A 25,977-nucleotide genomic window follows, 5' to 3' on the forward strand; every position below is an offset into this window, starting at 1 on the left:
TGTGGCCTCCACGTGCCCGTATGACCTCCCTACAATGCCTGGGCATGCTCCTGGTGAGGTGGCGGATGGTCTCCTGAGGGATTTCCTCCCAGACCTGGACTAAAGCATCCGCCAACTCCTGGACAGTCTGTGGTGCAATGTGGTGTTGGTGAATGGGGAAAGACATGATGTCCCAGATGTGCTCAATCTAATTCAGGTCTGGGGAACAGGTGGGCCAGTCCATAGCATCAATGCCCTCCTCTTGCAGGAACTGCTGACACACTCCAGCCACATGAGGTCTAGTATTGTTTTGCATAAGGAGGAACCACACCAGGATATTGTCTCACAAGGTATCATATGGATCTCATATTGGTACCTAATGGCAGTCAGGCTACCTCTGGCAAGCACATGGAGGGCTGAGCGGCCCCCCAAAGAAATGCCACTCCCCACAATTACTGACCCACCGCCAAAGGAAGTTGCAGGCAGCAGAAAGTTCTACACGGCGTCTCCAGACTCTGTCACATGTGCTCAGTTTGAACCTGCTTTAATCTGTGAAGAGCACAGGGTGCCAGTGGTGAATTTTCCAATCTTGGTGTTCTCTGGCAAATGGCAAACGTCCTGCACAGTGTTGGGCTGTAAGTGCAACCCCCACCTGTGGATGTCGGGCCCTCATACCACCCTCATGGAGTCAGTTTCTGACCGTTTGAGTGGACACATGCACATTTGTGGCCTGCTGGAGGCCATTTTGCAGGGCTCTGGCAGTGCTCCTCCTGCTCCTCCTTGCACAAAGGTGGAGGTAGCGGTCCTGCTGCTGGGTTGTTGCCCTCCTATGGTCTCCTCGACGTCTCCTAATGTACTGGCCTGTCTCATGGTAGCGCCTCCATGCTCTGAACACTATGCTGACAGACACAGCAAACCTTCTTGCCACAGCTCGCATTGATATGCCATCCTGGATGAGCTGCACTACCTGAGCCACTTGTGTGGGTTGTAGACTCCGTCTCATGCTACCACTAGAGTGAAAACTCTGCCAACATTCAAAAGTGACCAAAACATCAGCCAGAAACCATAGGAACTGAGAAGTGGTCTGTGGTCACCACCTGCAGATCCACTCCTTTATTGGGGGTTTCTTGCTAATTGCCTATAATTTCCACCTGTTGTCTGTTCCATTTGCACAACAGCATGTGAAATTGATTGTCAATCAGTGTTGCTTCCTGAGTGGACAGTGTGATTTCACAGAAGTGTCATTGACTTGGAGTTACATTGTGTTGTTTAAGTGTTCCCTTTTATTTTTTTTGAGCAGTGTAGTATTTCAATGAATTATTTGGCAGTGAGTACATGCAGTTAAGCTTCATTCATATCACAACTGGGGGAATATGGCAGCTTAGTTTGGCAGGAGAATTTGAAACTGGCTTCTGCCGGACCTGTGACATACCCTATTCTCTTCAATAAGCTGAATGGAGTCAGTTTCTTTAGTCAGGTAATCTGGGGTATGTTACGGTACAGATCCAGCAGTGATATGGCAGCAACCGGTTTTCAAAGTCCTCTGCCGTCTCTTGCTGCTGTATGCCCAAAATGGGCTGTGAATACATGTACCACTTATGGAGCGTATTTCACGCACAAAATCTGCTGCACGTCAAGAAATACGCTGCATTCTTCAATGAACATACACACATTTCTCGCCACTGCCCCATGTGCGCCTCAGTCACGCTGGAGTGGAGCTGCTGCTGGGTAGCCCTGTGTGTATGCTAATCAGAGAATATGCAGCAGACTTTGCACAGCGTGAAATATGCTGCATAAGCGCTACATGGGGCTCTACCTTAGTGTTGCAGTCCAGAGCAGCTTTTACAGTCAGTCCCCCTGACTTGTAGTGCTTAGTAACAATTTAAAGTTAATGGCTTTTATAATTTTATACTTTACTTGTCTGGGGCATGCTTTTTTTTTTTTTTGTGTAAAATCTCAATTTCATGTAGTAAATTTTCTTTGCAGGATAGAAAATGAGATTGGAGATGCCAAGTTGCAGGCACAGACCGAAATGATGCAGGAACTTCAAACAGCAAAAGCATTAGCTCAGTTGGAGCTGATGGAGCAGAAAAAGCTTTATGAGAATCACATCAAACAACTAGAGAAAGAGCTGGTTTGTAAATGCAACAATACTTGGGGTGCTCTTACACAAAGCTGTTTTTTCCTGCAGCTTTAAAGCCAAAACCAGGTGTAAATCATACAGGTGCTGCATTAGTCACTATTTGCATAATCATGGTAAAATATCAATTTTTTTGCCGCAATTTCGGTCATTTGTGGCAAAAAAAAAATGCTTGTGGTAATTAGTTGCGGTACTGCAAATTAGCCATTAAGTATGATTGCAGCCTTATGGATTTAGAAAGAAAACAATAGTAGCATATGTTTATCAAATTCATTATAATCAAAACCTTATTTGGCTTTAACCTCTTCAGTACGCCGGGCGTATGCATACGCCTTGCATCCCGAGCCTTAAGGACGTGGGGCGTATGCATACTCCCGTGGGAATTCCGGTCCCCGCCGCTAGCCGGTTGGGGACCGGACCGGGATGCCTGCTGAAATCATTCAATCGCATGTATGAAGTCAATTCAGACATGCAATTTTCTGCTATTCTGGGCTGATCAGGTCTCTGGTGACCCGATCACCTGGAAAATAGGGATTATCGGAGCTGTCAGTGACAGCCCCAATCATCCTGAGGGCTAGGAGTGAGGTCGCAGTGCTGCGATCTCCTCCTATCCCCTGCCATTGGTCAGAACTGATTCTGACCAATGGCAGCGCAGGACAGTGGGTTGCCATGGCAACCCCCGCTCTGCCCACCCCTGGATGTCATGGGGAACGTGGGGAGAAGATGGAGGCCGGTACCTGGAGGAGAAGATGCCTGGGGACGGTGGGGGGGAATGAAAGTGAAAGTAAAGTCATCTCTACTGTTGCAACCACGAGGAAGGCCAAACTGCAGCCAAAGGCTGTCTGGGCATGCTGGGAGTTGTAGCTTTGCAACATCTGGAGGGTCACAGTTTGGAGACCACTGTTACAGTGGTGCCCAAATGGTAGCCCTCCAGATGTTGCCAAACTACAACTCTCAGCATGCCTGGACTGCCCAGGCATGCTAGGAGTTGTAGTTCTGTAACATCTGTCCCTTCAGATTTAGCAATTTTCATGAAATTTTTGAAAATTGCTGCTCTTCTTTGAAGCCCCCTAATTTAAAAAAAAGCCAAAATATGTCCATTTTATGATGCCAACATAAAGTAGACATATTGCATTTGTGAATAAAAATAAAATTTATTGGGAATATCCATTTTCTTTACAAGTAGAGAGCTTCAAAGTTAGAAAATGCAAAATTTTCAAAATTTTCATGAAATTTTGGGATTTTTCACCAAAAAAGGATGCAAGTAACGCCGAAAATTTACCACCAAAATAAAGTAGAGTGTCACGAAAAAACATTCTCAGAATCAGAATATTCGGTAAAAGCGTTTTTGAGTTATTAATTCGTAAATAGACAGTGGTCAGAATCGCGAAAAAGGGCTCAGTCCTTAAGGTGAAAAAGGGCCTTTTTAAGACAGTTAGCACTTTATTTTTCCAAGGGGAATGGTTTTATTCTCATTTACATAAAAATCAGCAAACATATGGAGGACAAATAGTGTTCTACTAAAGGCCATTTTTGTCACACACACTTCCCTTTCCCATACACGTGTTTTACCTTAGAAGACAGCTGCTGGCAGACACCTATGGTGGCAGCTTATTGCCCTGGAACAAAAGGATAGGAAAGATGAAAATCCACCTGCTCCATCCTTTATTTTCCTGTCCCTTATGAAGGGAGAGGGAGGCCAGTTAGAATGGCACATCTAATATTTATGGCCAGCTTTAGTGGGTCTTGTAAATACAGAGCTTGAGTGGCAAAGCTTGTTGGCACCTATGGGCAGGTGCCTAACCCTAGTTATACTGTTACCTTTAGTGACTCTTCGTTTTTACATTTAAAGGAGAACTGCGGCGTAAATTCAAGTCCCCCTGTGCCCGGGCTGCAAAAACATAAAAAAATAAACACTCACCTTCCTACTTTCCCCATTGCAGAGATATCAGCATCCTGTTCCTCAGGTGCTGCTGGTTCTGGCGGCTTAGACTCGAAACGTCACATGGTAGGTAGAGCATTGCCAGCCACAGCGATGTCCTGCCTAGTGATGGGCTGCTGCCTGGGCTCCTTACATGACAGTGCGCTCAGCCTATCACCAGCCGAGGCAGGACATCACTGCGGCTAGCAATACACTGCCTGCACTGTGACATTGAGTCTAATAAGCCAGAAGCCAGCAGCACAGGAGCAATGGGACGCCGATATACCCGCAACTGGGGAAAGTAAGAAGGGGAGTTAAAGTTTGTTTTTGCAGCCCAGGCACAGGGGGACTTAAAAAATGTTCGCCACAGTTCTCCTTTAAAAATAAGAATTGAGATGACTTTTATGGGGGCGGGCAAAGGGCCTCATGTATTAAAACGTGGTTAGGAAACCTTCCCATCTTAAGTGTGCCCTCTGGTACGTACGTATTGTATGCATAAGCATTGACAGTTCCAAAGCACATACAGACATGGGCCCCAGTAAGTTCAATGGGCCTGAACAAAGTAGTCTATGAAGTTGGTATGGGTCCTGTCCAAAACATGTGTTTTGTCACTGACTTAAAAACAGGGTATGCTGCGAGTCAGTGTATAAACACTGTATAATGAAATTACCTAAATCTTATCATTAGCAGACTGTTTTGGCTGTTAAAGTAAAAAAAAGCCTGTATCTTTCTTTGCTCTTATACAATCGGATCCCTTTTGGACCTTCTGCCAATATAAACGTGCCACAGAAGGCATCGTTGTGATGTGAGCATGGTCTTAAACTAAGTAATCAAACCTGGATTACTTTTGTGGACAGGAAGGACAATCTTTCTTTAAATATACAAAGGCCCTGTGTGTAGCTGGTGCCTTGGTCTCCATTGGAATTTACAGGCACATTTTTAGTTCATCATAGATAGTTTGATTATACTAACAAAGCAGTTGTCACTTGGGATCACTATCTACAATATGTTATGGGACAGGAAGAAGAACAGACTCGGAGAAATAGCTTCAAGAGAAACCAGAAGGATGATGCATTTTGCTCAAGGTCTAATCTCCCTCCATCGAGGTCATACACCCAGGTAATGTTTCAGAAGAGTGCAATTACACCTCCGATGAGATTAAATTGGCTTAGAATTGTCTTTTTGTTCAGATGGGTGTAAAGCAGAACACATTCATAAAGGCCTTAGAAGAGGAGAAAGACACTATCACTAAACAGGTGGAAAAAATACAGTACAGAGTAAAAAGTAGATCATCTGAAAGTAAGTAAATATAATATTTAGTGTTTTTTTTTTTTTTTTTGCAACATTGGTGATTTGGTCCTTGGCAACTGCTTATTATAGAGTTTATGTACAAACCTGCATTTTTATATTCAAAATGCTTACCATTGCAATAGTAAACTCATAGGGTATGTTCGGAAGTCTGGATCTTCTGTGGGATTTCTGAAGCGGAAAATCTGCAGCAGGTTACAATGACTTGAATGTGGTCTACTGCGGAAAATCCTGCCGCTGTTTTAACCTGCAAAAAAAACTCCGAGAAGAACTGAACATGTGAACATGGGTCGATTGCTTTAATCCCCGCAGTTTGGTTAGGAGACCCTTCTAACAAAACAACTTTGTGTAAAGTAGATAAAAATCCAGATTTTTTTTTTTTAAAAAGTGTCCGCTTACTCAAACTCCAACGCAGGGCTGTAGCTCCGTATCAATGGAAGAGAATGAAAGTAAGCGGTAAAATGTAGTCTTCACTTTATTGTAGAAACTGATAAAGCATCGTGGAACAGGACATCATAAGTAAAAAGCCAAGGTAACCGCACTGGACGTCAATCAGGCATGACTCGTTTCAGGTCATGTGACCCTTTCTCAAATGCATATAACAGGTAGGAGGAGTTGGTTAATGTGAGTTGGAACACAGGTGAGACAATCAGGGGTGGGAAAAACCACATCCCCATGATCATGTGGTTTTTCCCACCCCTTATTCTCACCTGTGTTCCACCTCGTATAAACCAACCCCTCCTACCTGTGATCATGCATATAAAAGTGGCCTCATATAGGATGGGACCCTAACATTCACTCACCTCAGGCTGGGCGACATGCTGGATTGCTGGATCCACTAACAACCTAAAACCACCTCCTGTGAAATAGGGGAGGGGATGCACGGCTACAGAGGGAGCCACTCCCCCCCCCCCCCCCCCCCCCATATTGCACAGCAAAAACAAAATGAAACAAAAATCTAGCCAGCACCTAGCCCAATACACAGGTGTACGCTGCTGTGGCAAGTATGAGACATGTAAAAAAGAAAAATGGCAGCAGCACACTTGGTCAACAAAATGGAGGCTCTTAGCGCACTTTTTGATCAAAACGTGTCCCCCATCCACCACGTGGAGGTGGCCTCATATAGGATGGGACCCTAACATTCACTCACCTCAGGCTGGGCGACATGCTGGATCCACTAACAACCTTAAACCACCTCCTGTGAAATAGGGGAGGGGATGCACGGCTACAGAGGGAGCCACTCCCCCCCCCCCCCCCCCATATTGCACAGCAAAAACAAAATGAAACAAAAATGTAGCCAGCACCTAGCCCAATACACGGGTGCACGCTGCTGTGGCAAGTACAAGACTTGTAAAAAAAAAAAAGTGACCAAGTGTGCTGCTGCTATTTTCTTTTTTTTTTTTTACATGTCTTGTACTTGCCACAGCAGCATGCACCCGTATATTGGGTAGGTGCTGGCTAAAAATGTTTCATTTTGTTTTTTCTATATAAAAGTGTCACATGACCTGAAGCGCATCATGCCTGCTTGATGTCCAGTGCTGTTACCTTGGCTTTTTACTTATGATTTCCTGTTTCACGTTTTTATTATCATTTTCCCCAATAAAGTGAAGACCTTTTTACCAATGGCTTTCGTTGTTCCCTTCCATAGATAAAAATCAACAAAGTTTAAATTCTCAAAACATCCAATCAATTGGGCATTTTGTAGTACTGAACATCCCTAAAAAAATACTTTTCTTTCAACTTTTTGTAATGCTATATTTTCTTTCAGAACAGGAACAGTGGACCGCTCTGCAACTTTCTATTAGTCTTCAAGAAGCAAACACAATAAGCAAAAGCCTGACTAAACAGACGGTCTTTTCTAGGTAAAGTATGTAAGGATATGTTCCAACTAGATATTTTTTTTTCTGATTAGAGCCAGATACTGAAAATATATATACAGTGGTCCCTCAACATACGAGTGTAATTCGTTCCAAACGAGTCATCGTTTGTCGAATCCATCGTATGTTGAGGGATTCGTGCAATGTAAAGTATAGGAAGCTGTACTCAATAGGGAAACGTTCCTGCGTTGGGCCATCCTTTTTAGGGCGAGTAACACTTGCCAAGAAGGGAATTAATAATATGAGAGTAGGGCCTAACAGAGGAAGTTTTTACCCCCACCGGTTACAATGGACCATACGTTGTTCCCTTCCACCTTTTTAGAGGTCTTTGCATCACAGCAATATTTGGTGGTGTAGGTGGCACATGGTGTTTTTTTTGCACACCTTTCCTTTGTTTGATTAAAAAAATATATATTTTATCGTAAGCATATTATTAAAAGTTAGAGCGTACCCATCAGATCCAACAAAAACATTTTTTAAATATATCACTCAGTACCTAATCCTGACTAAGTACATCTAATTTTTATGTGTCTAGCACCTTTATTTTTTTTTTTATTACACTTTCCTTTTAGCTCACTAGTCTGAATTACTCTCAAAGGGAGGGGGCATGGCCTCACTGTGCAGGTCTCCACCCCCTCCCTCAGTATGCTGTCTGCTCACATCTCCCCTAGCATTAGCAAAACTACAACTCCCAGCTTGTCCTCACTGACAGTAGCGGGACACAAGCTGACAGTGGGAGGATTTTTCCTCCAACTCTGAGCCCTGCGCTCACAGCTGTCAATCAAGGAAGTGTGTCCATGACTCATGGACACAGCAGGAATAGTATGTGTCCAAGCAGGCAGGGAGGCAGTTGTTTGACTGGCTTTTTCAGTATGAAATACTGAAAATGATCTAATGAAAGCAATTGCAAAACCTATTGCTTTTGCATGCTTTACAGCATATAAAAAGGTTTTTGTATCTGACAGTGCCCATTTAAGTTTTACGTAATGCATATCCTCAATACTTACTTGTGGTCTGATGCGGAGGAATTTCTGTAACTGGGGAACAGCACCTTAAATATGTTTAGCACTTTCCATATTTGTGAAGTGTTGGTGTGGCACCATGATCAATCTACTCCGGTGCATCAGGCATTGGTGGGTGGAAATTCTGGCTGATCCATGCCTGATTCATCTTCACAAAGGTCAGTCTCTTCACATTTTTCATGGCCAGATGAGTTCTCCTTGGGGTTACTATGGCCCCCTCCGCACTAAACAGCCGCTCTGATGACACACTACTGGCCGGGCAGAACAGCTTTTCCAGGGCAAACTCTGCTAGTTGGGGCCACAAATCAAGTTTGGCTGCCCAGAAGTTTAGCGGATCTTTAAGGTGTGTTGACATGCTCATGTCAAGGTATGCCACCACCTGCTGGTTCAGGTCCTGCTCCAGATCTACCTGCTGCTGATGAGTTGCTTCACAATGCGGGTGAAGAAAGCTACTCATCAGTGACTGTAGACTCAGGCTGCTGCTGATGGGGTTGGTACTGCTCCTGCCACCCCCCCCCCAGCAGCCATGGCAGTGGACGTTGGGTGCAGAGAGCCCCCAGAGAGGATGGACTGTGGCGCAGATAGGCATCAGCCAACTGACTACGTAGGATGTCTCTGTAGTAGGTCAGTTTGTTCTCCCTCTCAGTGGGTGTTTAAAAAAATAAAATAAAAAAGCCCCCATTTTGTGCCGGTAGTGGGGGTCCAATAAGGTGGAGAGCCAGAAGTCATCCCGCTGCTGAATGGTGACAATTCGTCTGTCACTACGCAAACAAGTGAACATGCATTGTGCCACTTGCGCAAAGGACTCGGAGGGACTCCCTGTCTTCATCTCCACTGCGTACTGCCATGGTTTGTCTGGCAGTATATAACGGAAAAAAGTGGAGGTGGCATCGGGTGTGGTGTAGGTCTCTAGCCGGTGTAGGTAGGTACCCGGGTGGGGGGTAGCGTATCCCTTGCCGGTGATGGTAGCTTGGTATGCAGGCCTGCAGCGTGAGGATGGAGCCCAGGGGTGGGTCCGTATGTAGAATGCAGAAATGTAGAAAAAAGCTGCAGTGGCGCTCCCAAGGAAGTAACCCAAAGTTGTGGGTATTGGTATAAAGTAAATTAAAATTATTTTTACAGCATAAAAAAATCTAAGAAAATAAATTAAATAAAGCAAGACTCGTTTCGGGAGTCACAGCTCCCTTTATGAATTGCAGGTAGTTGCTGTATGGCAAGGTGACAGGTATGAGAGTTTAAATACAGGAAAAAATGGCGCCAAAACCAGGTGAGTTGGTGACGTCGTATGGGTTGGATGCTGGGCCCAGGTATGGACTGGGCAATGGAGACCTACATAGTAAAACATTTTCAATAAAATCGCATGAAAAAATGCATAGGTATAGTCTTTTACAGGAGTATTTAGGTGTTGAAACCTAACCGCGAGAAATTTCCGTAGTGGCGACCAATCAGAGAACTGCCGGTGTCTGTGGGACCAATCGAGAGGCAGTGGGCGGAGGCGGTCATCGCTGTACTGGGTTGCTGCGGCAGGTACTGAATGGAGACGAGCCTCTTGAAGCTGATTGGTCGCTCGCTGTGAGATGGTATTAAGGTGACCAATCAGGAAGGTGCCGTACATGACTGTGTACAGTTACGCTGTCATAGGGGAAAGTTCGTGTGGGGATGTCATCCAAACATGGGCATGGGGATACTGGGCTAGATTCTGATTGGCTGTCCGTAATATCGAGTGAGACAATCAGAGGGGGGACGTATAAGTCCGGGTATCAAGTCTCTGCCGCTGGTGGCGGTAAAATGTCTTTAAAAAAAATGTCAGCCAATCGCTGCTGTGCTGGTTCGGGCCAGCGATTGGCTGATATTTTTTAAATGCCGAACCAACGGCCTGAGGACCAACTGCCTGAGAGCGTTGAGGCAGAAGCGGCGTGACCTGTCTAAGTTGCTGTTGTGGCTGTGCTGTTGTGGCATGTATTGTCCTTGACCCTAGTTACAGCTCCACATGTCGGCGCTGCTGTGCACTTTGGTACACACAGACAGGCTCAAGGACTGGCCCTCCTTCTGTTCCACAAAATTGTGCCGGGCTGGTACTTCCTCCTTCGCAAAGAAATGACTGCTTGGGACTCTTCACCTCGGCACAAATCTGCCTACTCTGAAATGTGCAGAGTCAACCACTTGAATGGAGAGGGACTGCAGCACCAGCAACTTCTACAGGAGCACATTCAGCTTCTGCGCCGTTGGATAAGTGGATGCATACTGTTGTCTCTTGGACATGGCTTCGCCGATGGATTGCTGGCAGAATGACTGGCTCGAAGTTGGAGGAGCAGGAGCATCTGGAGCGACAGAAGATGGGTATGACACACAGCTCCCTTTGGCTGAGGTGGTGGAGCCTTGGCTGGCTGAAAAAGGGAGCGGCGTTCCACTGGGGGATGCAGCAGGCTGGACCACCACATTGGAGCCATGGTTCTTCCAGGCAGCTTTATGGTGGCGCAGCTTATGTTGACGCAGGGTCGTGGTGCCAACATTAGGACTCCAGATGCTTAGAGAAAAACTGCCACACTGCCGAATAGCTGATTTTTCCACCAATAGTCCGCACTAATTGACTGCTACTGCCGCCGACTCCAGGAACCCCTGTTTCACTACCTCCCGGGAAGGTAGGCTGCCGCAAAGCAGATGATCTCCAGACTTTCCTCTTCTGCCACCATGCTGACTGCCAACCATGCAACCACCTTACTGGCTCAGCTGCTGCATCACTGGCAACCTGCAACTCTCATCACCTGATGCTGAAGCCCCTTCTGCACCCTTCTCCCAAAAGCAATCAGCTTAATCATAGTTATGTCTGCATGTCACTGATGTCCTCCTCAAGTGTCTGCTTCAGGTACCTGTATGCTCGCAGCACCACTTCCCATGCCACTCTCCCACTCTCCTCATCACTACTTGCCCACCTAGCGGAGGAAGCGGCAGATGTCTCCTCCACTTCTTGGCTGGGCAGTAGCTGCTGATTATCCTCTAGATCTTCCTCACTAAATAGTGGAGCTGAACCCACAGCATAAGATACTTCTGTGGGGGGAGGGAACAGCATAGGACAAAGGCAATGGGAGGACAGGGACTGCTCCCGGGCCATACCAACTGAGGGTTGTGTCTGAGGAACCTAACTACTGTTGACTGGGGGTATCAGATGTCACTTGTGATGAAGTGGATGACAGTGTTAACCAATTGATGCCAGCAGATGGGTTGCTGGTGGAGACACGACCGCTAGGTGATACGGGAGCTCAAGTCTCTCGCTGCGACTCCTGCTGCCACTCGCCCCTAGTCTGCTGCGACCTCTGCCTGATCAATTTAGGCGTCTTCCACTCCTATGTGGATGTCCTGGCACTACTCTGCCTGACATACTTAGTGCGTATATGAGGGGAGTACAATACGCTCCACTACGCATAAAACAGTATTTGTGTAAAACACCAGCAGGTGTGTACTTTTGGCTGGCCTTTCACAGTATCTAGGCCCTTGAGACTTTAACAGCAACAAAATAGTACACCACTTAGGTGTACATATGTGATATGCACTTATGAGGGAGGGGAGGACAATGCGCTACAGTACGCTTAAAGTATTTGTGCACAACACCAGCAGTACACACCAGTGCTGCAGCACAAAGTCGCTGTGTACTACACTTAAAACTGCGCACTCTGGGGGACATGTATCATTTCCAGTGTATAATAGAAGTTTTTTACCCCTCTGCCTGTTGTCTAAATTTGGTGCAGCTGCGTTAAATTTATCATTCTTGTGCAGCTACTTTCTTGAATTGCGTTTAAATTTAGAATTCTCCTCAGAGCATAAATTTACACCGCAGCTCTATTTAGTAGGAGCTTTGTCTGCAGCGTATCTGCACCTAAACAGTAATTGTGTCCTCGTTATTAGTTTTAGAATTTTTTTTCCTTCATTATGTAGAGTTTTAATCTCACAATAATACCACTTTTTGCACCCAATTATAACACATCAATTATACCAATGTCCTTCCTCATTTAACATCTGTGACACCCCTGTGCAAATCACCTCAAATGTACATGGTGCACTCTACCTTCTGGGCCTTGTTGTGCGCCTGCAGAGCACTTTGCGCCCACATATGTGGTATCTCCGTACTCTGGCTAAATTGTGTCCCAAAAAATGGGGATCTTTTTTTCCCATTTACCTCTTGTGAAAATGTAAAGTATGCGGCAACACCTGCATGTCAGTGTAAATAATTTTATTTTTATACACTAACATACTGGTGTAGACTCCAACTGTTCCTTTTCATAATGGGTAAAAGGAGAAAAAGCCCCCCAAAATCTGTAAGGCAATTTCTCCCGAGTACGGCGATACCCCATATGTGACCCTAAAATGTTGCCTTGAAATACGACAGGGCTCCAAAGTGAGAGCGCCATGCGCATTTGAGGCCTAAATTAGGGTTTTGCATAGGGGTGGACATAGGGGTATTCTATGCCAGTGTTTCCCAAACAGGGTGCCTCCAGCTGTTGCAAAACTCCCAACATGCCTGGACAGTCAGTGGCTGTCCGGCAATACTGGGAGTTGTTGTTTTGCAACAGCTGGAGGCTCCATTTTGGAAACAGTGCCGTACCAGATGTTATTCACATTTATTGGGGAGGGGAGGGGGGCTGTGTAGCGGTATGTGTATATATAGTGTTTTTTACTTATTTTATTTAAGTGTAGTGTAGGGTAGTGTTTTTAGGGTACAGTCACACGGGCGGTAGCTGACAGCGAGTTTGCTGCATCTCAATCTTGCAGCACTCCCTGTAAACCTCCGCCCATATGAGTGTACCCTGTCCATTCACATTGGGGGGAGGGGGGGAAACATCCAGCTGTTGCAAAACTACAACTCCGAGCATGCCCTTTGGCTGTCCGTGCATGCTGGGAGTTGTAGTTTTGCAACAGCTGGAGGCACACTGGTTGCGAAACACGGAAACAGACTTAGTGTTTCGCAACCAGTGTGCCTTCAGCTGTTGCAAAAACTTCAAATCTCAGCATGCAGTGACAGCAGAAGGACATGCTGGAACTTGTAGTTATGCAACAGCTAGAGGCATACTGCTACAACTCCCAGCATGCCCTTTGGCAGTCCGTGCCTGCTGAGGGTTGTAGTTATGCAACAGCTGAAGGCACACTGGTTGCAAAACACTTGAAAGTTTTTTACTTAACTTAGTGTTTCCAAACCAGTGTGCCTCCAGCTGTTGCACAACTTCAATTGTTCGTTTCCTAACTCTTTTTCCCAACCCGTGTGCCTCCAGCTGTGCGTTATAGTTTGGAGGCACAGCTGGAGGCACACGGGTTGGGAAAAAGAGTTAGGAAACGAACAATGTTTCCCAACTAGTGTGCCTCCGGCTGTTGCAAAACTATAATTCCCAGCATGGGCAGACATGCTGGAAGTTGTATTTCGGCAATATCTGAAGGGTCAGAAGTTGACGAACTACAACTCCCAGCATGCTTGGGCAGTCTGGGCATGCTGGGAGTTGTAGTTTTGCAACAGCTGAAGGTCCACAGTTTGTAGACCACTGTATAATGGTCTCCAATCTGTGGTCTTACAGATGTTACAGAACTACAACTCCCAGCATGCCTCGACAGAGTGGGCATGCTGAAATTTGTAATTTTGGAACATCTGGAAGAGCACAGATTGGAGACCATTATACAGTGGTCTCCAAACTGTGGCCCTCCAGATGTTGCAAAACTACAACTCCCAGCATGCCCAGAAAGCCAAAGGCTGTCTGGGCATGCTGGGAATGGCAGTTTTGAAACTCCCAGAGGCAGCAGTGAGATCGCTTTACGGCGATCTCACTGCTGCCAATGAAGATGCCGCCCTGCTGCAAACTCACCGCCGGGAAGCACCACCCCCGGGACCGCCTGGAGGACGCCGCTCGCACCGGGACTGCTCATGACACCGCATGGCCGGGTAAGTGACGCTGGGATACGGGTAAGGGACACTTAGCAGAGCGGTGTGTGTCCCGATCCCCGTGATCCGGACTCGCACACCGTGCTGCTAAGTATTCTCATAGCGAAACGCTGCTATCAGCTAGTCAGATTTGACTAGCTGATAGCAGCGATCGCTGGAGGGGGGGGTGATAGCCACCATCTTACCGGGCGCTGGGGAAAAGTATAACGGAAAGCAGTAAATTGTAAAAATAAAAGGAGAATGATCTACAGGGTTAAGTGGATTACAAAGCTATTTTAATGTGACGGAGCTTGTTCAATGATAAGTAAGATATCAAACATTTCCTATGTAAATGTATTAAATTGTTGGATCATAAAATAACAAAACCAATATACAAGTGATCTAATAAATAAATGAACTGTAAACAAATATTCTATATGCAAATTATTTTAAAAGTGCTTTGGAATAACCAAGGAGTAAAAAGCAATATAAAGCAAACCAAATGAGGAATTGAGATAGGAAAGTTATAACATTCTGGTGGTTCCTTAGTAGAACTTTCCTTCAGAAAGCTACGTGCAGTTAAAGTTGGCTTATATTTATGGGGAAAAAGAAGCACTTGCGTCAAAATTTTTAGTGCAAAGGAAAAGAACGCAGGTAATAATAAATCCATGTGTACTATAGATGTCACTCCAAGGTACCCTGATTCAGCCACATCTGGAGGACATGCTCTACCAAAACGTGCGCAAAAAAATGCGCAAAAAAAAAGGGCTTGCGCAAAATTTTGCGCAAAAAAATACACACAAAACAGGGGTAAAATCTTTGATACAGGTCTCCCTCTGTCTCTCAATCTCACTCCCTTCCCTATCAGTGCTTCTAGGCAGGATTTGGGCTTGAGGTGAATCACTGCTGCTCTGTGCAACCCACTGCTCTCTGTCCCTCTCTGTAATAGAACACTGATGTGACTCTGAGTTGAAATGCTGCTGGAAAAAATGCTTTTCTGTGCAACGCACAGCGTTGTCTGTCCCTCTGTGTCTCTCTCCAATAAAAGGCTGAAATGACTGGCCGCAAGATGGCTGCCGATTTATATAGGGCTGTGACATCACAGGGGTGGCTGGCTGCTGATTAGACTGCATTTGATTCAGGGTCATCCCACCTACCCTTGTTCCTGCCTTCCTAGGATTCCTTGCCCCATGTCCTCACATGTGGATCCGCCATTTTAGATGTCCTGGAGCCTGGACCGCACTATATGGAGTTTAATGAAGCGACTTGCACGATTAAAATCCAATTTTTCCTGAAATTCTTAACTAACTCGGATTCATCAGATTCGATTCACTCATCCCTAATCTCAATATTTTTTTTTTTTCTCAGGTATGACCTACCAGCTCTGAATGGAGAAGAAAAGGCTGTGTATATAAAAGTTTCCAATACCAATTTGGGTATTTCTACTATGTGGAGCCTAGAAAAGTTTGAAGAGAAGCTGGAAGGCATGAGAGAGTTGTACAATGTAAGTTTGCCGCTTGGTAACATAGATATATAAATATCTATATCTAGTATAACTTCATTTTTATGACATACGTGCTTTGTAAAAGGATACCTTTCTTTGTGCAGGGGCTCTTAGACAGTAGTGGAGATGACCTTTTTTATGACCCTGCTGATACTTGGGAAGGAGAAATTAAACAACCATCTCCAAAAAGGCAAGTATAGTTTTCTGATCACATATGCTATCGATCTTACACCCCTTACACCCATTTTTTTTCTCCTCTTACTCTGTATCAAAAAACGTTGCCCTTGGCTTCTTAATGCTCCCCTTGCCACCCATTCCTCATTGTACAAGCACATCAAGCAGTAGCAAGAGAGGAGTTTTGTTTTGGTGGGGCCAGATTATGCTGCAATTGTGTGTATAGAAGGTATCCATGCTTTAATGGGTTTCCACATATGTTGCTTTGTCTTCCATTAAGTCTCACAGAAAATAACCATGAAATATTTTGACAGCAGGGTGACACTTGTTTACTGTTAACAAGCTGAAGGGTGGTACTTCTTACTTGCCATCATAGCGGCATAACTGAACCACCTAGAAAGGAATACCCAATCCTGATGCAGGGCTCTACATCCCGGTCATCTACACGTATATGGGTATGACATCAGGTTTGTCGGTAATACAAGGGGTGATCATATATTTTGATTTTATTTTTCACAAATACAGCATGCTTTTCAACCAGCTAGTGGAATTTTTTTCATATACTTTAATTTTATGTCATAACTAATAACATAATGGGAATGTGGTGTCCATTTTAGGACATCGTCAGGCAAAATGGCGTCCTGCCTCACACCAATCTCCGCCAGGCATCAGCCTCAACTCCCTCATCCGAAACTCCATCATCCCGCAGACGAAAAACCTTCCTGCCATGTTGCAGAGCAGCGTCAGTGTCTTCTCTCCTATACAGACTCTGTAGGACATGTAGTGTCTGTATTACACGTGAAAGTTTCCCAGTTTCGACTCTGCTTTACATGCTGTGCAGAGTTGGCTCTGCTTTGCAGCAGAAAGCTTCATCTGAGGGATAACTGTGTTTTGGACGGGGGATTTCGGAACAGGGAGGAGGGAGTTGTGGCTCAAGGATAACGGGAGGAGGTGGGACTTCGTTTCACCTGAAGGGGGACAGAGTTACGGCTGACGATTGACTATGTCCTAAATTGGATGCCGTATGGGAAAGATAACACAAAAATAATGAAAAACTATAGAAACACACATCAGTGCATGCTTTTGGAAAAATATCACAAAAACTGCAAAAAAAAAGCTGTAAGCACAAAAAATTCTGACTATTTTTTGAGGCCTTTAAAACTTGCAGGGTAGGCACAAAACCTGCTTTAGAGAACAAACTGTTAAGGTGTTTAAATGTATGTTGGCAAACTTTTGATCTAAATCAGGGTTTGTATAAGTTGGTATCTTGATGTCATTTGGCTACAATTAGATCTGGATCTGCAATGAAAAGCAATTGTATGAAGTGACTCTTACTCTAATTTAGTAGGTTTAATACCCCGCTCTTGTCTGCAGGTGGCAATGTTGTCATTTAGTTGTCAACTACAGCCAGTTGGTTTGTTTGGTCCGAAAAGCTCTATGTACAAAGATACGTAAGCAGGAAATAGTCACAACGACTTAATTTGAAAACTTATTGACAGATAAGAAGGCAAAAAAGAGGCCTAAAAATAAATCCTTACTGAAGATGTTTATTCAAGAACATAAGTCTTTAAATAGTTTATATTTTAAGAAAGACCAAAAAATGTTAACAGTCCTGCTAGGTTGAGGTTAAGAGAGGTCAGGAAAAAAAAGAGAAAATGTCCAATAAATGAGTTTATTATACACTTAAAGTACAATATAATGTCTTCTGCAGGGCCCTTGCATCAGACATAAGTTAAATTATTAATTGTATGGGATATTCCTTCCCATTGGCATAAGGTCTCACTAGAAGAGCTGGAGATGTCAATTTAAAGTCCTTCCACCATATGTAGTAACAGGATGATGTCTTTTCACTATAATGTTTGATTACTCGCGATGTGGCAGTGTTATTGCAATGCAATGGGTCGATCAGCGCCTTGCCGTATTACAGACAGGAGATTATAGTCAGTGGGTGTCGGCAGGTGCGCTCAGCAGTGCTGTAGTCCCCATAATTTAGTCCCACTGTACCCTGAAGGCTCAGGGCTACGTGCAATGATGATCTTGAGTGCGATGGGGATCGGATGCAAGTGTCGGGCAGGTGCGCTATGCAGTACTGGAGTCCTCCTATGGCGGTCCCACTTTTATCATGGTGGCACAGGGATATTGTGACAATAGTCCCAGGTGGGGTAGGAGTTTGGCACCAGGTGCCTCTTACTAGTATTGCCGATATAGAGTAAGACTCCTAAGGGTAAGCTTCTATGTTTGCTGGCCAATGGAGTAGAAGATGCTTTGTGGAGCGCACGCTCCGCTTCTTTCACGGTGGGGATTGAAGTGGTGTATATCCTCCTGATTATGCTAGAGATGAAATGCAAAAAAATTTAATATATATACTGGGCTAGACTCGTTTCGGGGAGCCATATCCCCCTTTTCAATAGCTGATGGTGTTAGGTGTATCACTACAGCTAACACCATCAGCTATTGAAAAAGGGAACCTGGCTCCCCGAAAGCGTCCAGCCCAGTTTATACATAGTTGCATTTCATCTCTGGCATAATCAGGAGGATATACACCACTTCAATCCCCACCACGAAAGAAGTGCAGTGTGCGCTCCACAAAGCATCTTCTACTCCGCTGTCCAGCCAACATAGAAGCTTACCCCGAGGAGACTTACTCGATACTGGCAATACTGGTAAGAGGCACCTGGTGCCAAACTCCTACCCCATCTGGAACTATTGTCACAATATCCCTGTGCCACCATGTTAAGTGGGACCGCAACAGAGGGACTCCAGTGCTGCATAGCGCACCTGCCCGGCATTTACATCTGATCCCCATCCCACTCAAGATCATCATTGCACGCAGCCCTGCGCCATCAGGGTACAGTGGGACTAAATTAGGGGGACAACAGCGCTGCTGAGCGCACCTGCCAGCACCCACTGATTTTAATCTCCTGTCTGTAATACGGCACGGCGCTGACCGACCCATTGCATTGCAATAACGCTGCCACATCGCGAGTAATCAAACATTATAGTGAAAAGACATCATCCTGTTACTACATATGGTGGAAGGACTTTAAATTCACATCTCCAGCCCTTCTAGTGAGACCTTATGCCAATAGGAAGTAATCTCCTGTACAATTTTTAATTTACCTTTTAGTAATACTTTTTAGTAATATTTCATTTACTATCCTATGTTTGATGCAAGGGCAATGCAGAAGATATTATATTGTAAGTGTATAATAAACTTAAATTTATTGGACATATTTTCTAATTACAAATGTTTCTTCCTGATCTTCTCTCTTAACCTCACCCTAGCAGGACTGTAACAGTTTTTTGTTTTTTCTTGATGTTTTTGACACATGTATATAACAGTATCCTCGGTTTGGGTTTTGTTTTATGTAGAGCTCCCAACCAACATTTTTTTTTGTCTAGGTTATATTTTAATTTTAGAAGCAAAGATATTTTTTTTTATTCTTCACTTTAGTGTTTTGTGTGCTATGGCTTACTGATACTGCACAATACGCCTGTCACAGAAAGCCATTTACAAGTGATTTGGGTAGTACATAGAGGGCACAGTGAGGATGGTCTGTGAAGGTGAGATTAGAGCTTCAGTGGCCTCGGACCAGCTGCCAGGAGGGAAAAAACCCTCTAATTCACTTATGTATCAGTAAAAGTCCAGGAATGTTTCACCCACCACCCAACACCTAAAATTTATAACTGCAGCAAAAATTTTTATTGTGCTGACCCAATTAATTCTCATTGACTTTGTCCCCAGTCAGAACAACATATATTACTGTAATATGTAAGAGTAGCCGCACATTTGAAAACTTTAAAAACGTTATACTACATGTGCCCCCTGAAATTCATTATAATATGCACTGTGCTCTTTACAATCTGTTATAAATACACTTGCATAACTTTTTGCATCAACAGTGATGTATATCACTGGCACAAAGCTGCAATATCCAAGAAAAAAAAATGTAACGGGGGTGGTGCTGTAAGTGCTGTTAAAGGGGAACTCCGGTGGGGAAATTTTTTTTTTTCAAATGAACTGGTGCAAGAAAGTTAAACAGATTTGTAAATAACTTCTATTAAAAAATCTTAATCCTTCTAGTACTTATCAGCTGCTGTATGCTGCAGATATACTACATAGAAATTTGAGAAGTTCTTTTGTGCTCTCTAGTGACACCTCTGTCCGTGTCAGGAACTCTCTAGAGCAGGAGAGGTTTTCTATGGGGATATGAATCTAATCTGGACAGTTCCTGACTCTGACAGGGGTGTCAACATAGAGCACTGTTGTCAGACGGAAAATAACTTCACAAATTTCTGTTTTATACAGCAGCTAATAAGTACTGTAAGGATTAAGAATTTATTTAATAGAAGTAATTGTGGGGGGGACACCAATAAAAATGCAAATTTTGTCGCATGGCTTTTTTGGCCAAAAAACACTGCGGCCAGATGTTAGCTGTAAATCATTGATGAGAAATCGCTAAATTTCCTTGGCGGTTTTGCAAAGCATGAGCCTATGGCTTTTTTCCCCTGAAATCATGGCTTTTTTCTCACAACAACATGTGGGTTTTTAACTTTGGCATTTTTGCAGGCTGTTTTTATTCTTTTTTGGACTTTAGCAATCCAAAAAGTGGAGATACCTTTTTTTTAATATAATTTAAAAAGTATACAGTAGTGATGGAAAAAATTGTATTGAACAAAATTTATCTTTAAAAATGTATAAAAATTTTGTTCAAATAAACAGGAATCAATTTATGTGGGTGGGCAGGGAACTAAAAATGTAGCTGACAATTTTAAAAATGTAGTGTTTTTTTTTTTCCACTTTTTTTTAGGTAGTACTACTACTCCCAGCATGACACACTGTTCATGATGGGAGTAGTAGTACCTGTACTAATTGACAGATCACCTGTGTCACTTCTATATTTTAATTTTGGTACCCAACAAATTTTGAAAAAAAAAAAAACGCCAAAGGGACCAAAAATGCAATTTCCACTCAAATGCAAAAACACCAGAAAAAAGTCACACAAAAAAAATGCAGGAAAAAAATACAGTGGAAACTTAGCCTCAGGCACCAGTTGATTTGAAAAAGGAGATTTTTCTGCTTACTGTAAAATCTCTTTCTCGAAGGATCCATTGGGGGACCCAGACCATGGGTGTATGCTGCAGTCAGTAGGAGGCTTGACACTATGGCAACAAGAAAAGTCTGCTCCTCCCAGCAGGATATACCCGCCTCCAGGCCACTGAGCTAATCAGTTTTAGTCCCAGAGCAATAGGAGAAGACAGACAGGTCAAGAGAAAACCACAAACTGTCCGAGCAAACAGAAGAAAAGGCAACTGAACACACGTTCAGACGGATAACTGAAATAGGAACACCAGAAAAAACGGTGGGAGCTGTGTGCCCCCCCCCCCCCCAATGGATCCTTCGAGAAAGATTTTACGGTAAGCATAAAAATCTCCTTTTCGCTATCGGCTCCATTGGGGGACACAGACCATGGGACGTACCAAAGCCGTCCCTTGGGTGGGTAAGGAATCAGACAGGTAGACTGTTGGACCACCGCCGCCTGCAACGTCTTACGGCCCAGAGTAGAATCAGCTGATGCGAAGGTATGAATCTGGTAGTACCTTGAGAAAGTGTGCAAAGACGACCACGAGGACGCCTTACAGAACTGCAAGGCCATAGCGGAAGGCCCAGGATGCCCCAAAAAACGGGTGGAATGAGCCAAAACCCTGAAGGGTGGGATCTTCCCCTTGCAGCGGTAAACTCCTGAAATAGCAGACCAGATCAACCGAAAAATGGTGGCCGTAGAAGCAGGTTGTCCTGTACGATGACCTTCCGGAAAAACAAAAAAGGGAGTCACACTGCCGAAAGGAAAGAGTGACCGAGAGATGAGACCGAACAGCCCTCACCACAACCAGGTTGTGGAACAAACGCTTCCAGGGATGAGAAGGGGACGGACAAAAGGACGGTAGGATGATGTCCTCCTTGAGATGAAAACATCAAAACAATCTCGGGTAAGAAGGACGGACCTGGACGGAAAACAACTTGTCCTGGTATACAACCAGGAAGATAGAACATCAGGAGAGAGCTACCAGCTCTGACACCCACCTAACAGAGGTAAGAGCAATAAGGAACACCACCTTCCGGGGAAGGGGGCAAAGAGAAATGTCCCCGAGAGGTTCAAAAGGGGCGCCTTGCAGGGCACCTAAAACCAAGTGTAAGTCCCAAGGGAAAGAAGGGGACTGATAAGGAGGACAGCTTGTGCCACTCCCTGAACCAGGTTCGGACATGATAATTGAACGCCAGAGGACGTAGAAAAAGAATGGAAAGGGCCGAATCTTTGACCCTTAAGGGAGCTAAAAGTCAACCCTTGGGCCAGCCCCGACTGGAAAGGGAAAGGGGTCGGGAAAGGAAAACCACGACCGGAGAAAAAGGCTGAGTTTCACACCAACAAAAATAAGACCGCCAGTTATGGTGGTAAATCTTGCCGAGGAAGGCTTGTGAGCGCTCAGCATAGTGCTGGCTCAACTGCCACACCATCAAAAGCAGAGACGGTAAATAGGGGTGGCACAGGAGACCTGAGATAGGAGGTCTGGACGATAGGGAAGGCGCAACGTTAAGTCGTTCAGGAGCCCGACCATGATGACATACCACGCCTGCTGGGGCCAGGCTGGGCCACGAGAATGGCGGTAACGCCCTACTGTGAGTTTCCTCAGGACCCCGAAAAGAGAGGAAGGGGAGCAAACAGATAAGGTAGGGCAAAGCCCGACCAAGAGAGAGGAACGCTTTGGTTGTGGTGGGACGAGCAGAGGTCCATGCCTGGAGCACCCTAGGGGATGTGGGGACCACTCGCCTTGGACGACTGAGGAGCGGCGGAGAAGACCACATCCCAGAGATGCCCGGAATGAAGATAGCTGAGATGGCCAGAAACCTGAGTTCCGCCCGGAAGGGAATTTCCCAAAAAGCAAGCAAAGAAAGAATTGCCCTAGGCCTCAACATGTTGAAGGGGAAATGGGCTTCTCGGGGGACCAAGGCCCCAGACTGGCCGGTCCCTGAAAACACCTCCCCAGTCCGACAGACTGGCAGGGAGGAGCAGGAAGGAGTGCCCCTGAAAAAAGGGGGGGGGAAACAAAGCCACTATAGAAGGGACCGACAAGACTGTCAAGAGAGAACGATCTTATGGTCGAGAGACAATGGAGACCTGTCCCACCGGAAGAGAATCGCCAGTTGAAGAGGTCTGTGATGGAACTGGGAAAATGGCACGGCCTCCACGGCCGCCACCAACCGACCCAGGACATCCATGCAAAAGCGAATGGAAACTGGAGCAGGGCACTGAAGTCATCGGACTCTAGATAATAGTCAGCCGATTGTTCGGCGGAGTCTAAAGCGGGCAGAGGCTGCGTCGAACTGGAGCCCCAGGAGAGCGGTTGGACTTGTCCCGATTGACCATCCAACCAAAGTGAGAAAAGGTCTGGAGGTTGAGACTAAGACTCTCCAGGATCTGGGCCATGGCTGGAGCTCTGATCAGGAGGTTGTCCAAGTAAGGAATCACGGAAACAACTGTTGTCCATAAAAGGGCTATCACAGACGCCAGGGCTTTGGTAAGGGTCCGTGGAGAAGTGGGCAGACCGAAATGGAGAGCCACAATAGAGAATGACCGTCTGGAACTGCAAAGCGGAGGTACCGCTTATGATCGGGAAACAATGAGATGTGGAGGCCACCGAGGAACGAAAACTCCCCTTGAACCATGGACCCCAGCACCGAACGGAGAGGTTCCATTCGGGATGGGAAAGCAGAGGAAGCTGGCTACTCGAGAACAAAGATTGGGCAAACAGAAATGCCTTTCTTGAGGACCACAAAGAGGTTGGAATAAACCTCAAAAATGTTCCCCTGAAGGAACCGGGACAATTACTCCATGGATAAAAAGGAGCTGGAGCGCGCCCCGAACTGCCATCGCTAGAGAGGGGAACCAGAGGGTCCGGGAAAGAAAAAGGCAATCCGATGGAAGGGAAGCAAATTCGATCCTGTATCAGTTTACTCATCCCGTCTACCTCCCTGACCCAGGAATCCTGAATGTGCATGGTCCAGGCATCCCGGAAGAGTAAGACGACCAACACCAGAGAAAAGTCGGCGGGTGGGGGGCGACCCTTCAGGCCGAGGTAGGCTTGCGGGTGCCTGATGGGGCCGCAAAACGTCCGGAACGAATAACCGACCTCTGGGAGGGATGGGTCCGGAAGGAGGGAGCCCTCTTCCCGTGAAGGCACCTGGCTTGACCCTTTGGTACCAAAGGTCCGCAGAACCGGAAGGCGGAGGACTTCTGACGGAAAGCGGTTCTGTGAGCCTCATTCAGAGGTAATGAAGAACTCTTTTCTGCCCATCGCCTCACTTCCTGAAGGTGGTGTCCGCATTCCAGGCTTTAAGCCACATGGAGCGACGGTGGCTACCAGGTAGCTTGTGGCAAAGGCAGCACAGTGGCTGCGCATGGAAGCAGAACACAGAAAATCTCCAGCTGAGGAGCATCGGAGAGCTAGATTAAATAAATCCTATGGAGGGATCTTGAAGACTACCCTGGCGGAGTTGGGAGACCATACTGAAAGGGCTTTTGACACCCAGGCAGAAGCAAAAGCAGGAAGAACCTGCTGTCTCAAAGTCAAAGTTTGCCAAAGTCTCCACCTTCTTGTCCGCTGGATCCTTGAAAGAAGCCGCATCAGCCAATAGCAGGGTAGGCACCTTAGAGAGGTGGGAGACCGGTGGATCCACAGTTGGAGAGGAGGTCCACAGAGCAATAAGGTCCTTGGCGAAGGGATACCGCGCTTGAACCTTCTTCGTTTCCTGAAACTTCTTGTCAGGGCGCCTCCAGGCAGATACCAGCAGGGCCTAAAATTCAGCGTGAGAGCTGAAAGTCTTTGGTGCCGGTCGGGCACGAAGAAAGGAGACTTCTGGAGCCACGTCCGAAGTTCCTGGGTCCTTTAGATGGAAGGTGTGTCTCATGGCTGAAACCAATGAATTAAACACATCAGGCATATCCGTGCGGTCCTCTGAGTCGGAGGCCGAATCAGAAACCTCATCCACAAGTTCTCCAGGTAAATGGGAACGAGGTGAGGCAGCCCTGGAAGAGGTCGGGCATAAGGAAAGGAAACTTCTGGAGCCACATCCGAAGTTCCTGGGTCCTCTAGAGGAAAGGTGTCTTTTATGGGCGAAACCAATGAGTATACCATGTCCGACATATCCGTGCGATCCTCTGAATCAGAGGCCGAATCGGAACCTTCACCCACCAGTTCTCCAGGTGAATGGAAACGTGTGAGGCACTGGAAGAGGGGGAGACTGACCTGGTACACGGATCTGGAGAGCCGGAGCGGCGACCATGGGAGCATCCTCTAGGAGAGCAACGCTTGCTACAAGCCAGAGTAACGGGGCGATGCCTGTGAGGGGAGCGCCCGTGCCTGCCAGAAGACTCGGGGAGGAGTCAGATGAAAACACCACTATGACTCTGCGAGAGCGTCAGTATAGGGAGAGAGCAGGACCCTCCGGAGGGCCGGTGTAGGGATGGCCTCTCCAAGGCAGTCACCACATAACGGTAGACCTGAGCCAAGTCCGATATAGACTGGGAGAGGGAGGGAACCCAGGTTGGAGGGGCGGCCGAACCCACCGGGTCTGGAAGAACAACCGGGGTAGAATAGCAGGGGGGTCTGGGGGAACAGTGGAGCAAGCAGAACCACACATTTTTGAGTTACAACTTTTACAGATGTAATGAGTGGCTAACACTTCAGATAACTGTTTAGAGGGAGGAACAGTTTTGGGCACGGACATAGTAAAAAGAAAAACTATCTCACCCAAGTCTGTGTCCCCAGGGCAGGCTGTGAGGAAAACTCTGCTCTAGGTCAGTCAGAGAGGAGGGAAATGCTGACCAATGGCAAGAGAGGGGCATGCTAGGAATAGGGGCGCCGCTCATTGGCCCCTGCCACCAAATGCGCGCACACAGCGCTTATTGGTGGCCAGTTCGCGCCATGCAGACGCTCCGGTGGCCATGGTGGGCGGAGCTAAAGCGCATCGGGCCGCCAAAGACACGGAGAAATAGTAATGGTGCCCGCTCTCTGCTCCGAGCGCACATGCAAAAGCATATGCGCTCGCGGGGAACGGAGTGGGCGACGACGCCGCTGGCAGCCGCCGCTG

The 25,977-nt window shown here is 46.1% G+C and overlaps 1 protein-coding gene across 1 annotated transcript in view; it reads left to right on the forward strand.

Moving 5' to 3' along the window:
• Positions 1-1,965: 1,965 nt before the first annotated feature.
• LOC130317323 (kinesin-like protein KIF14) overlaps positions 1,966-25,977 on the forward strand; it is a gene marked incomplete at its 5' end in the record, with an annotated part of 36,267 nt that continues 12,255 nt past the window's right edge. Inside the window, 6 exons of the mRNA XM_056552831.1 lie at positions 1,966-2,113; positions 5,061-5,159; positions 5,231-5,339; positions 7,117-7,210; positions 15,518-15,653; positions 15,758-15,843. Of these exons, the coding sequence (XP_056408806.1) occupies positions 1,966-2,113; positions 5,061-5,159; positions 5,231-5,339; positions 7,117-7,210; positions 15,518-15,653; positions 15,758-15,843 (672 nt within the window). The remainder of the gene's footprint in view (positions 2,114-5,060; positions 5,160-5,230; positions 5,340-7,116; positions 7,211-15,517; positions 15,654-15,757; positions 15,844-25,977) is intronic.

Source organism: Hyla sarda, unplaced genomic scaffold (assembly GCF_029499605.1).
Source record: "Hyla sarda isolate aHylSar1 unplaced genomic scaffold, aHylSar1.hap1 scaffold_1988, whole genome shotgun sequence".
Taxonomy (NCBI): Eukaryota; Metazoa; Chordata; class Amphibia; order Anura; family Hylidae; genus Hyla; species Hyla sarda.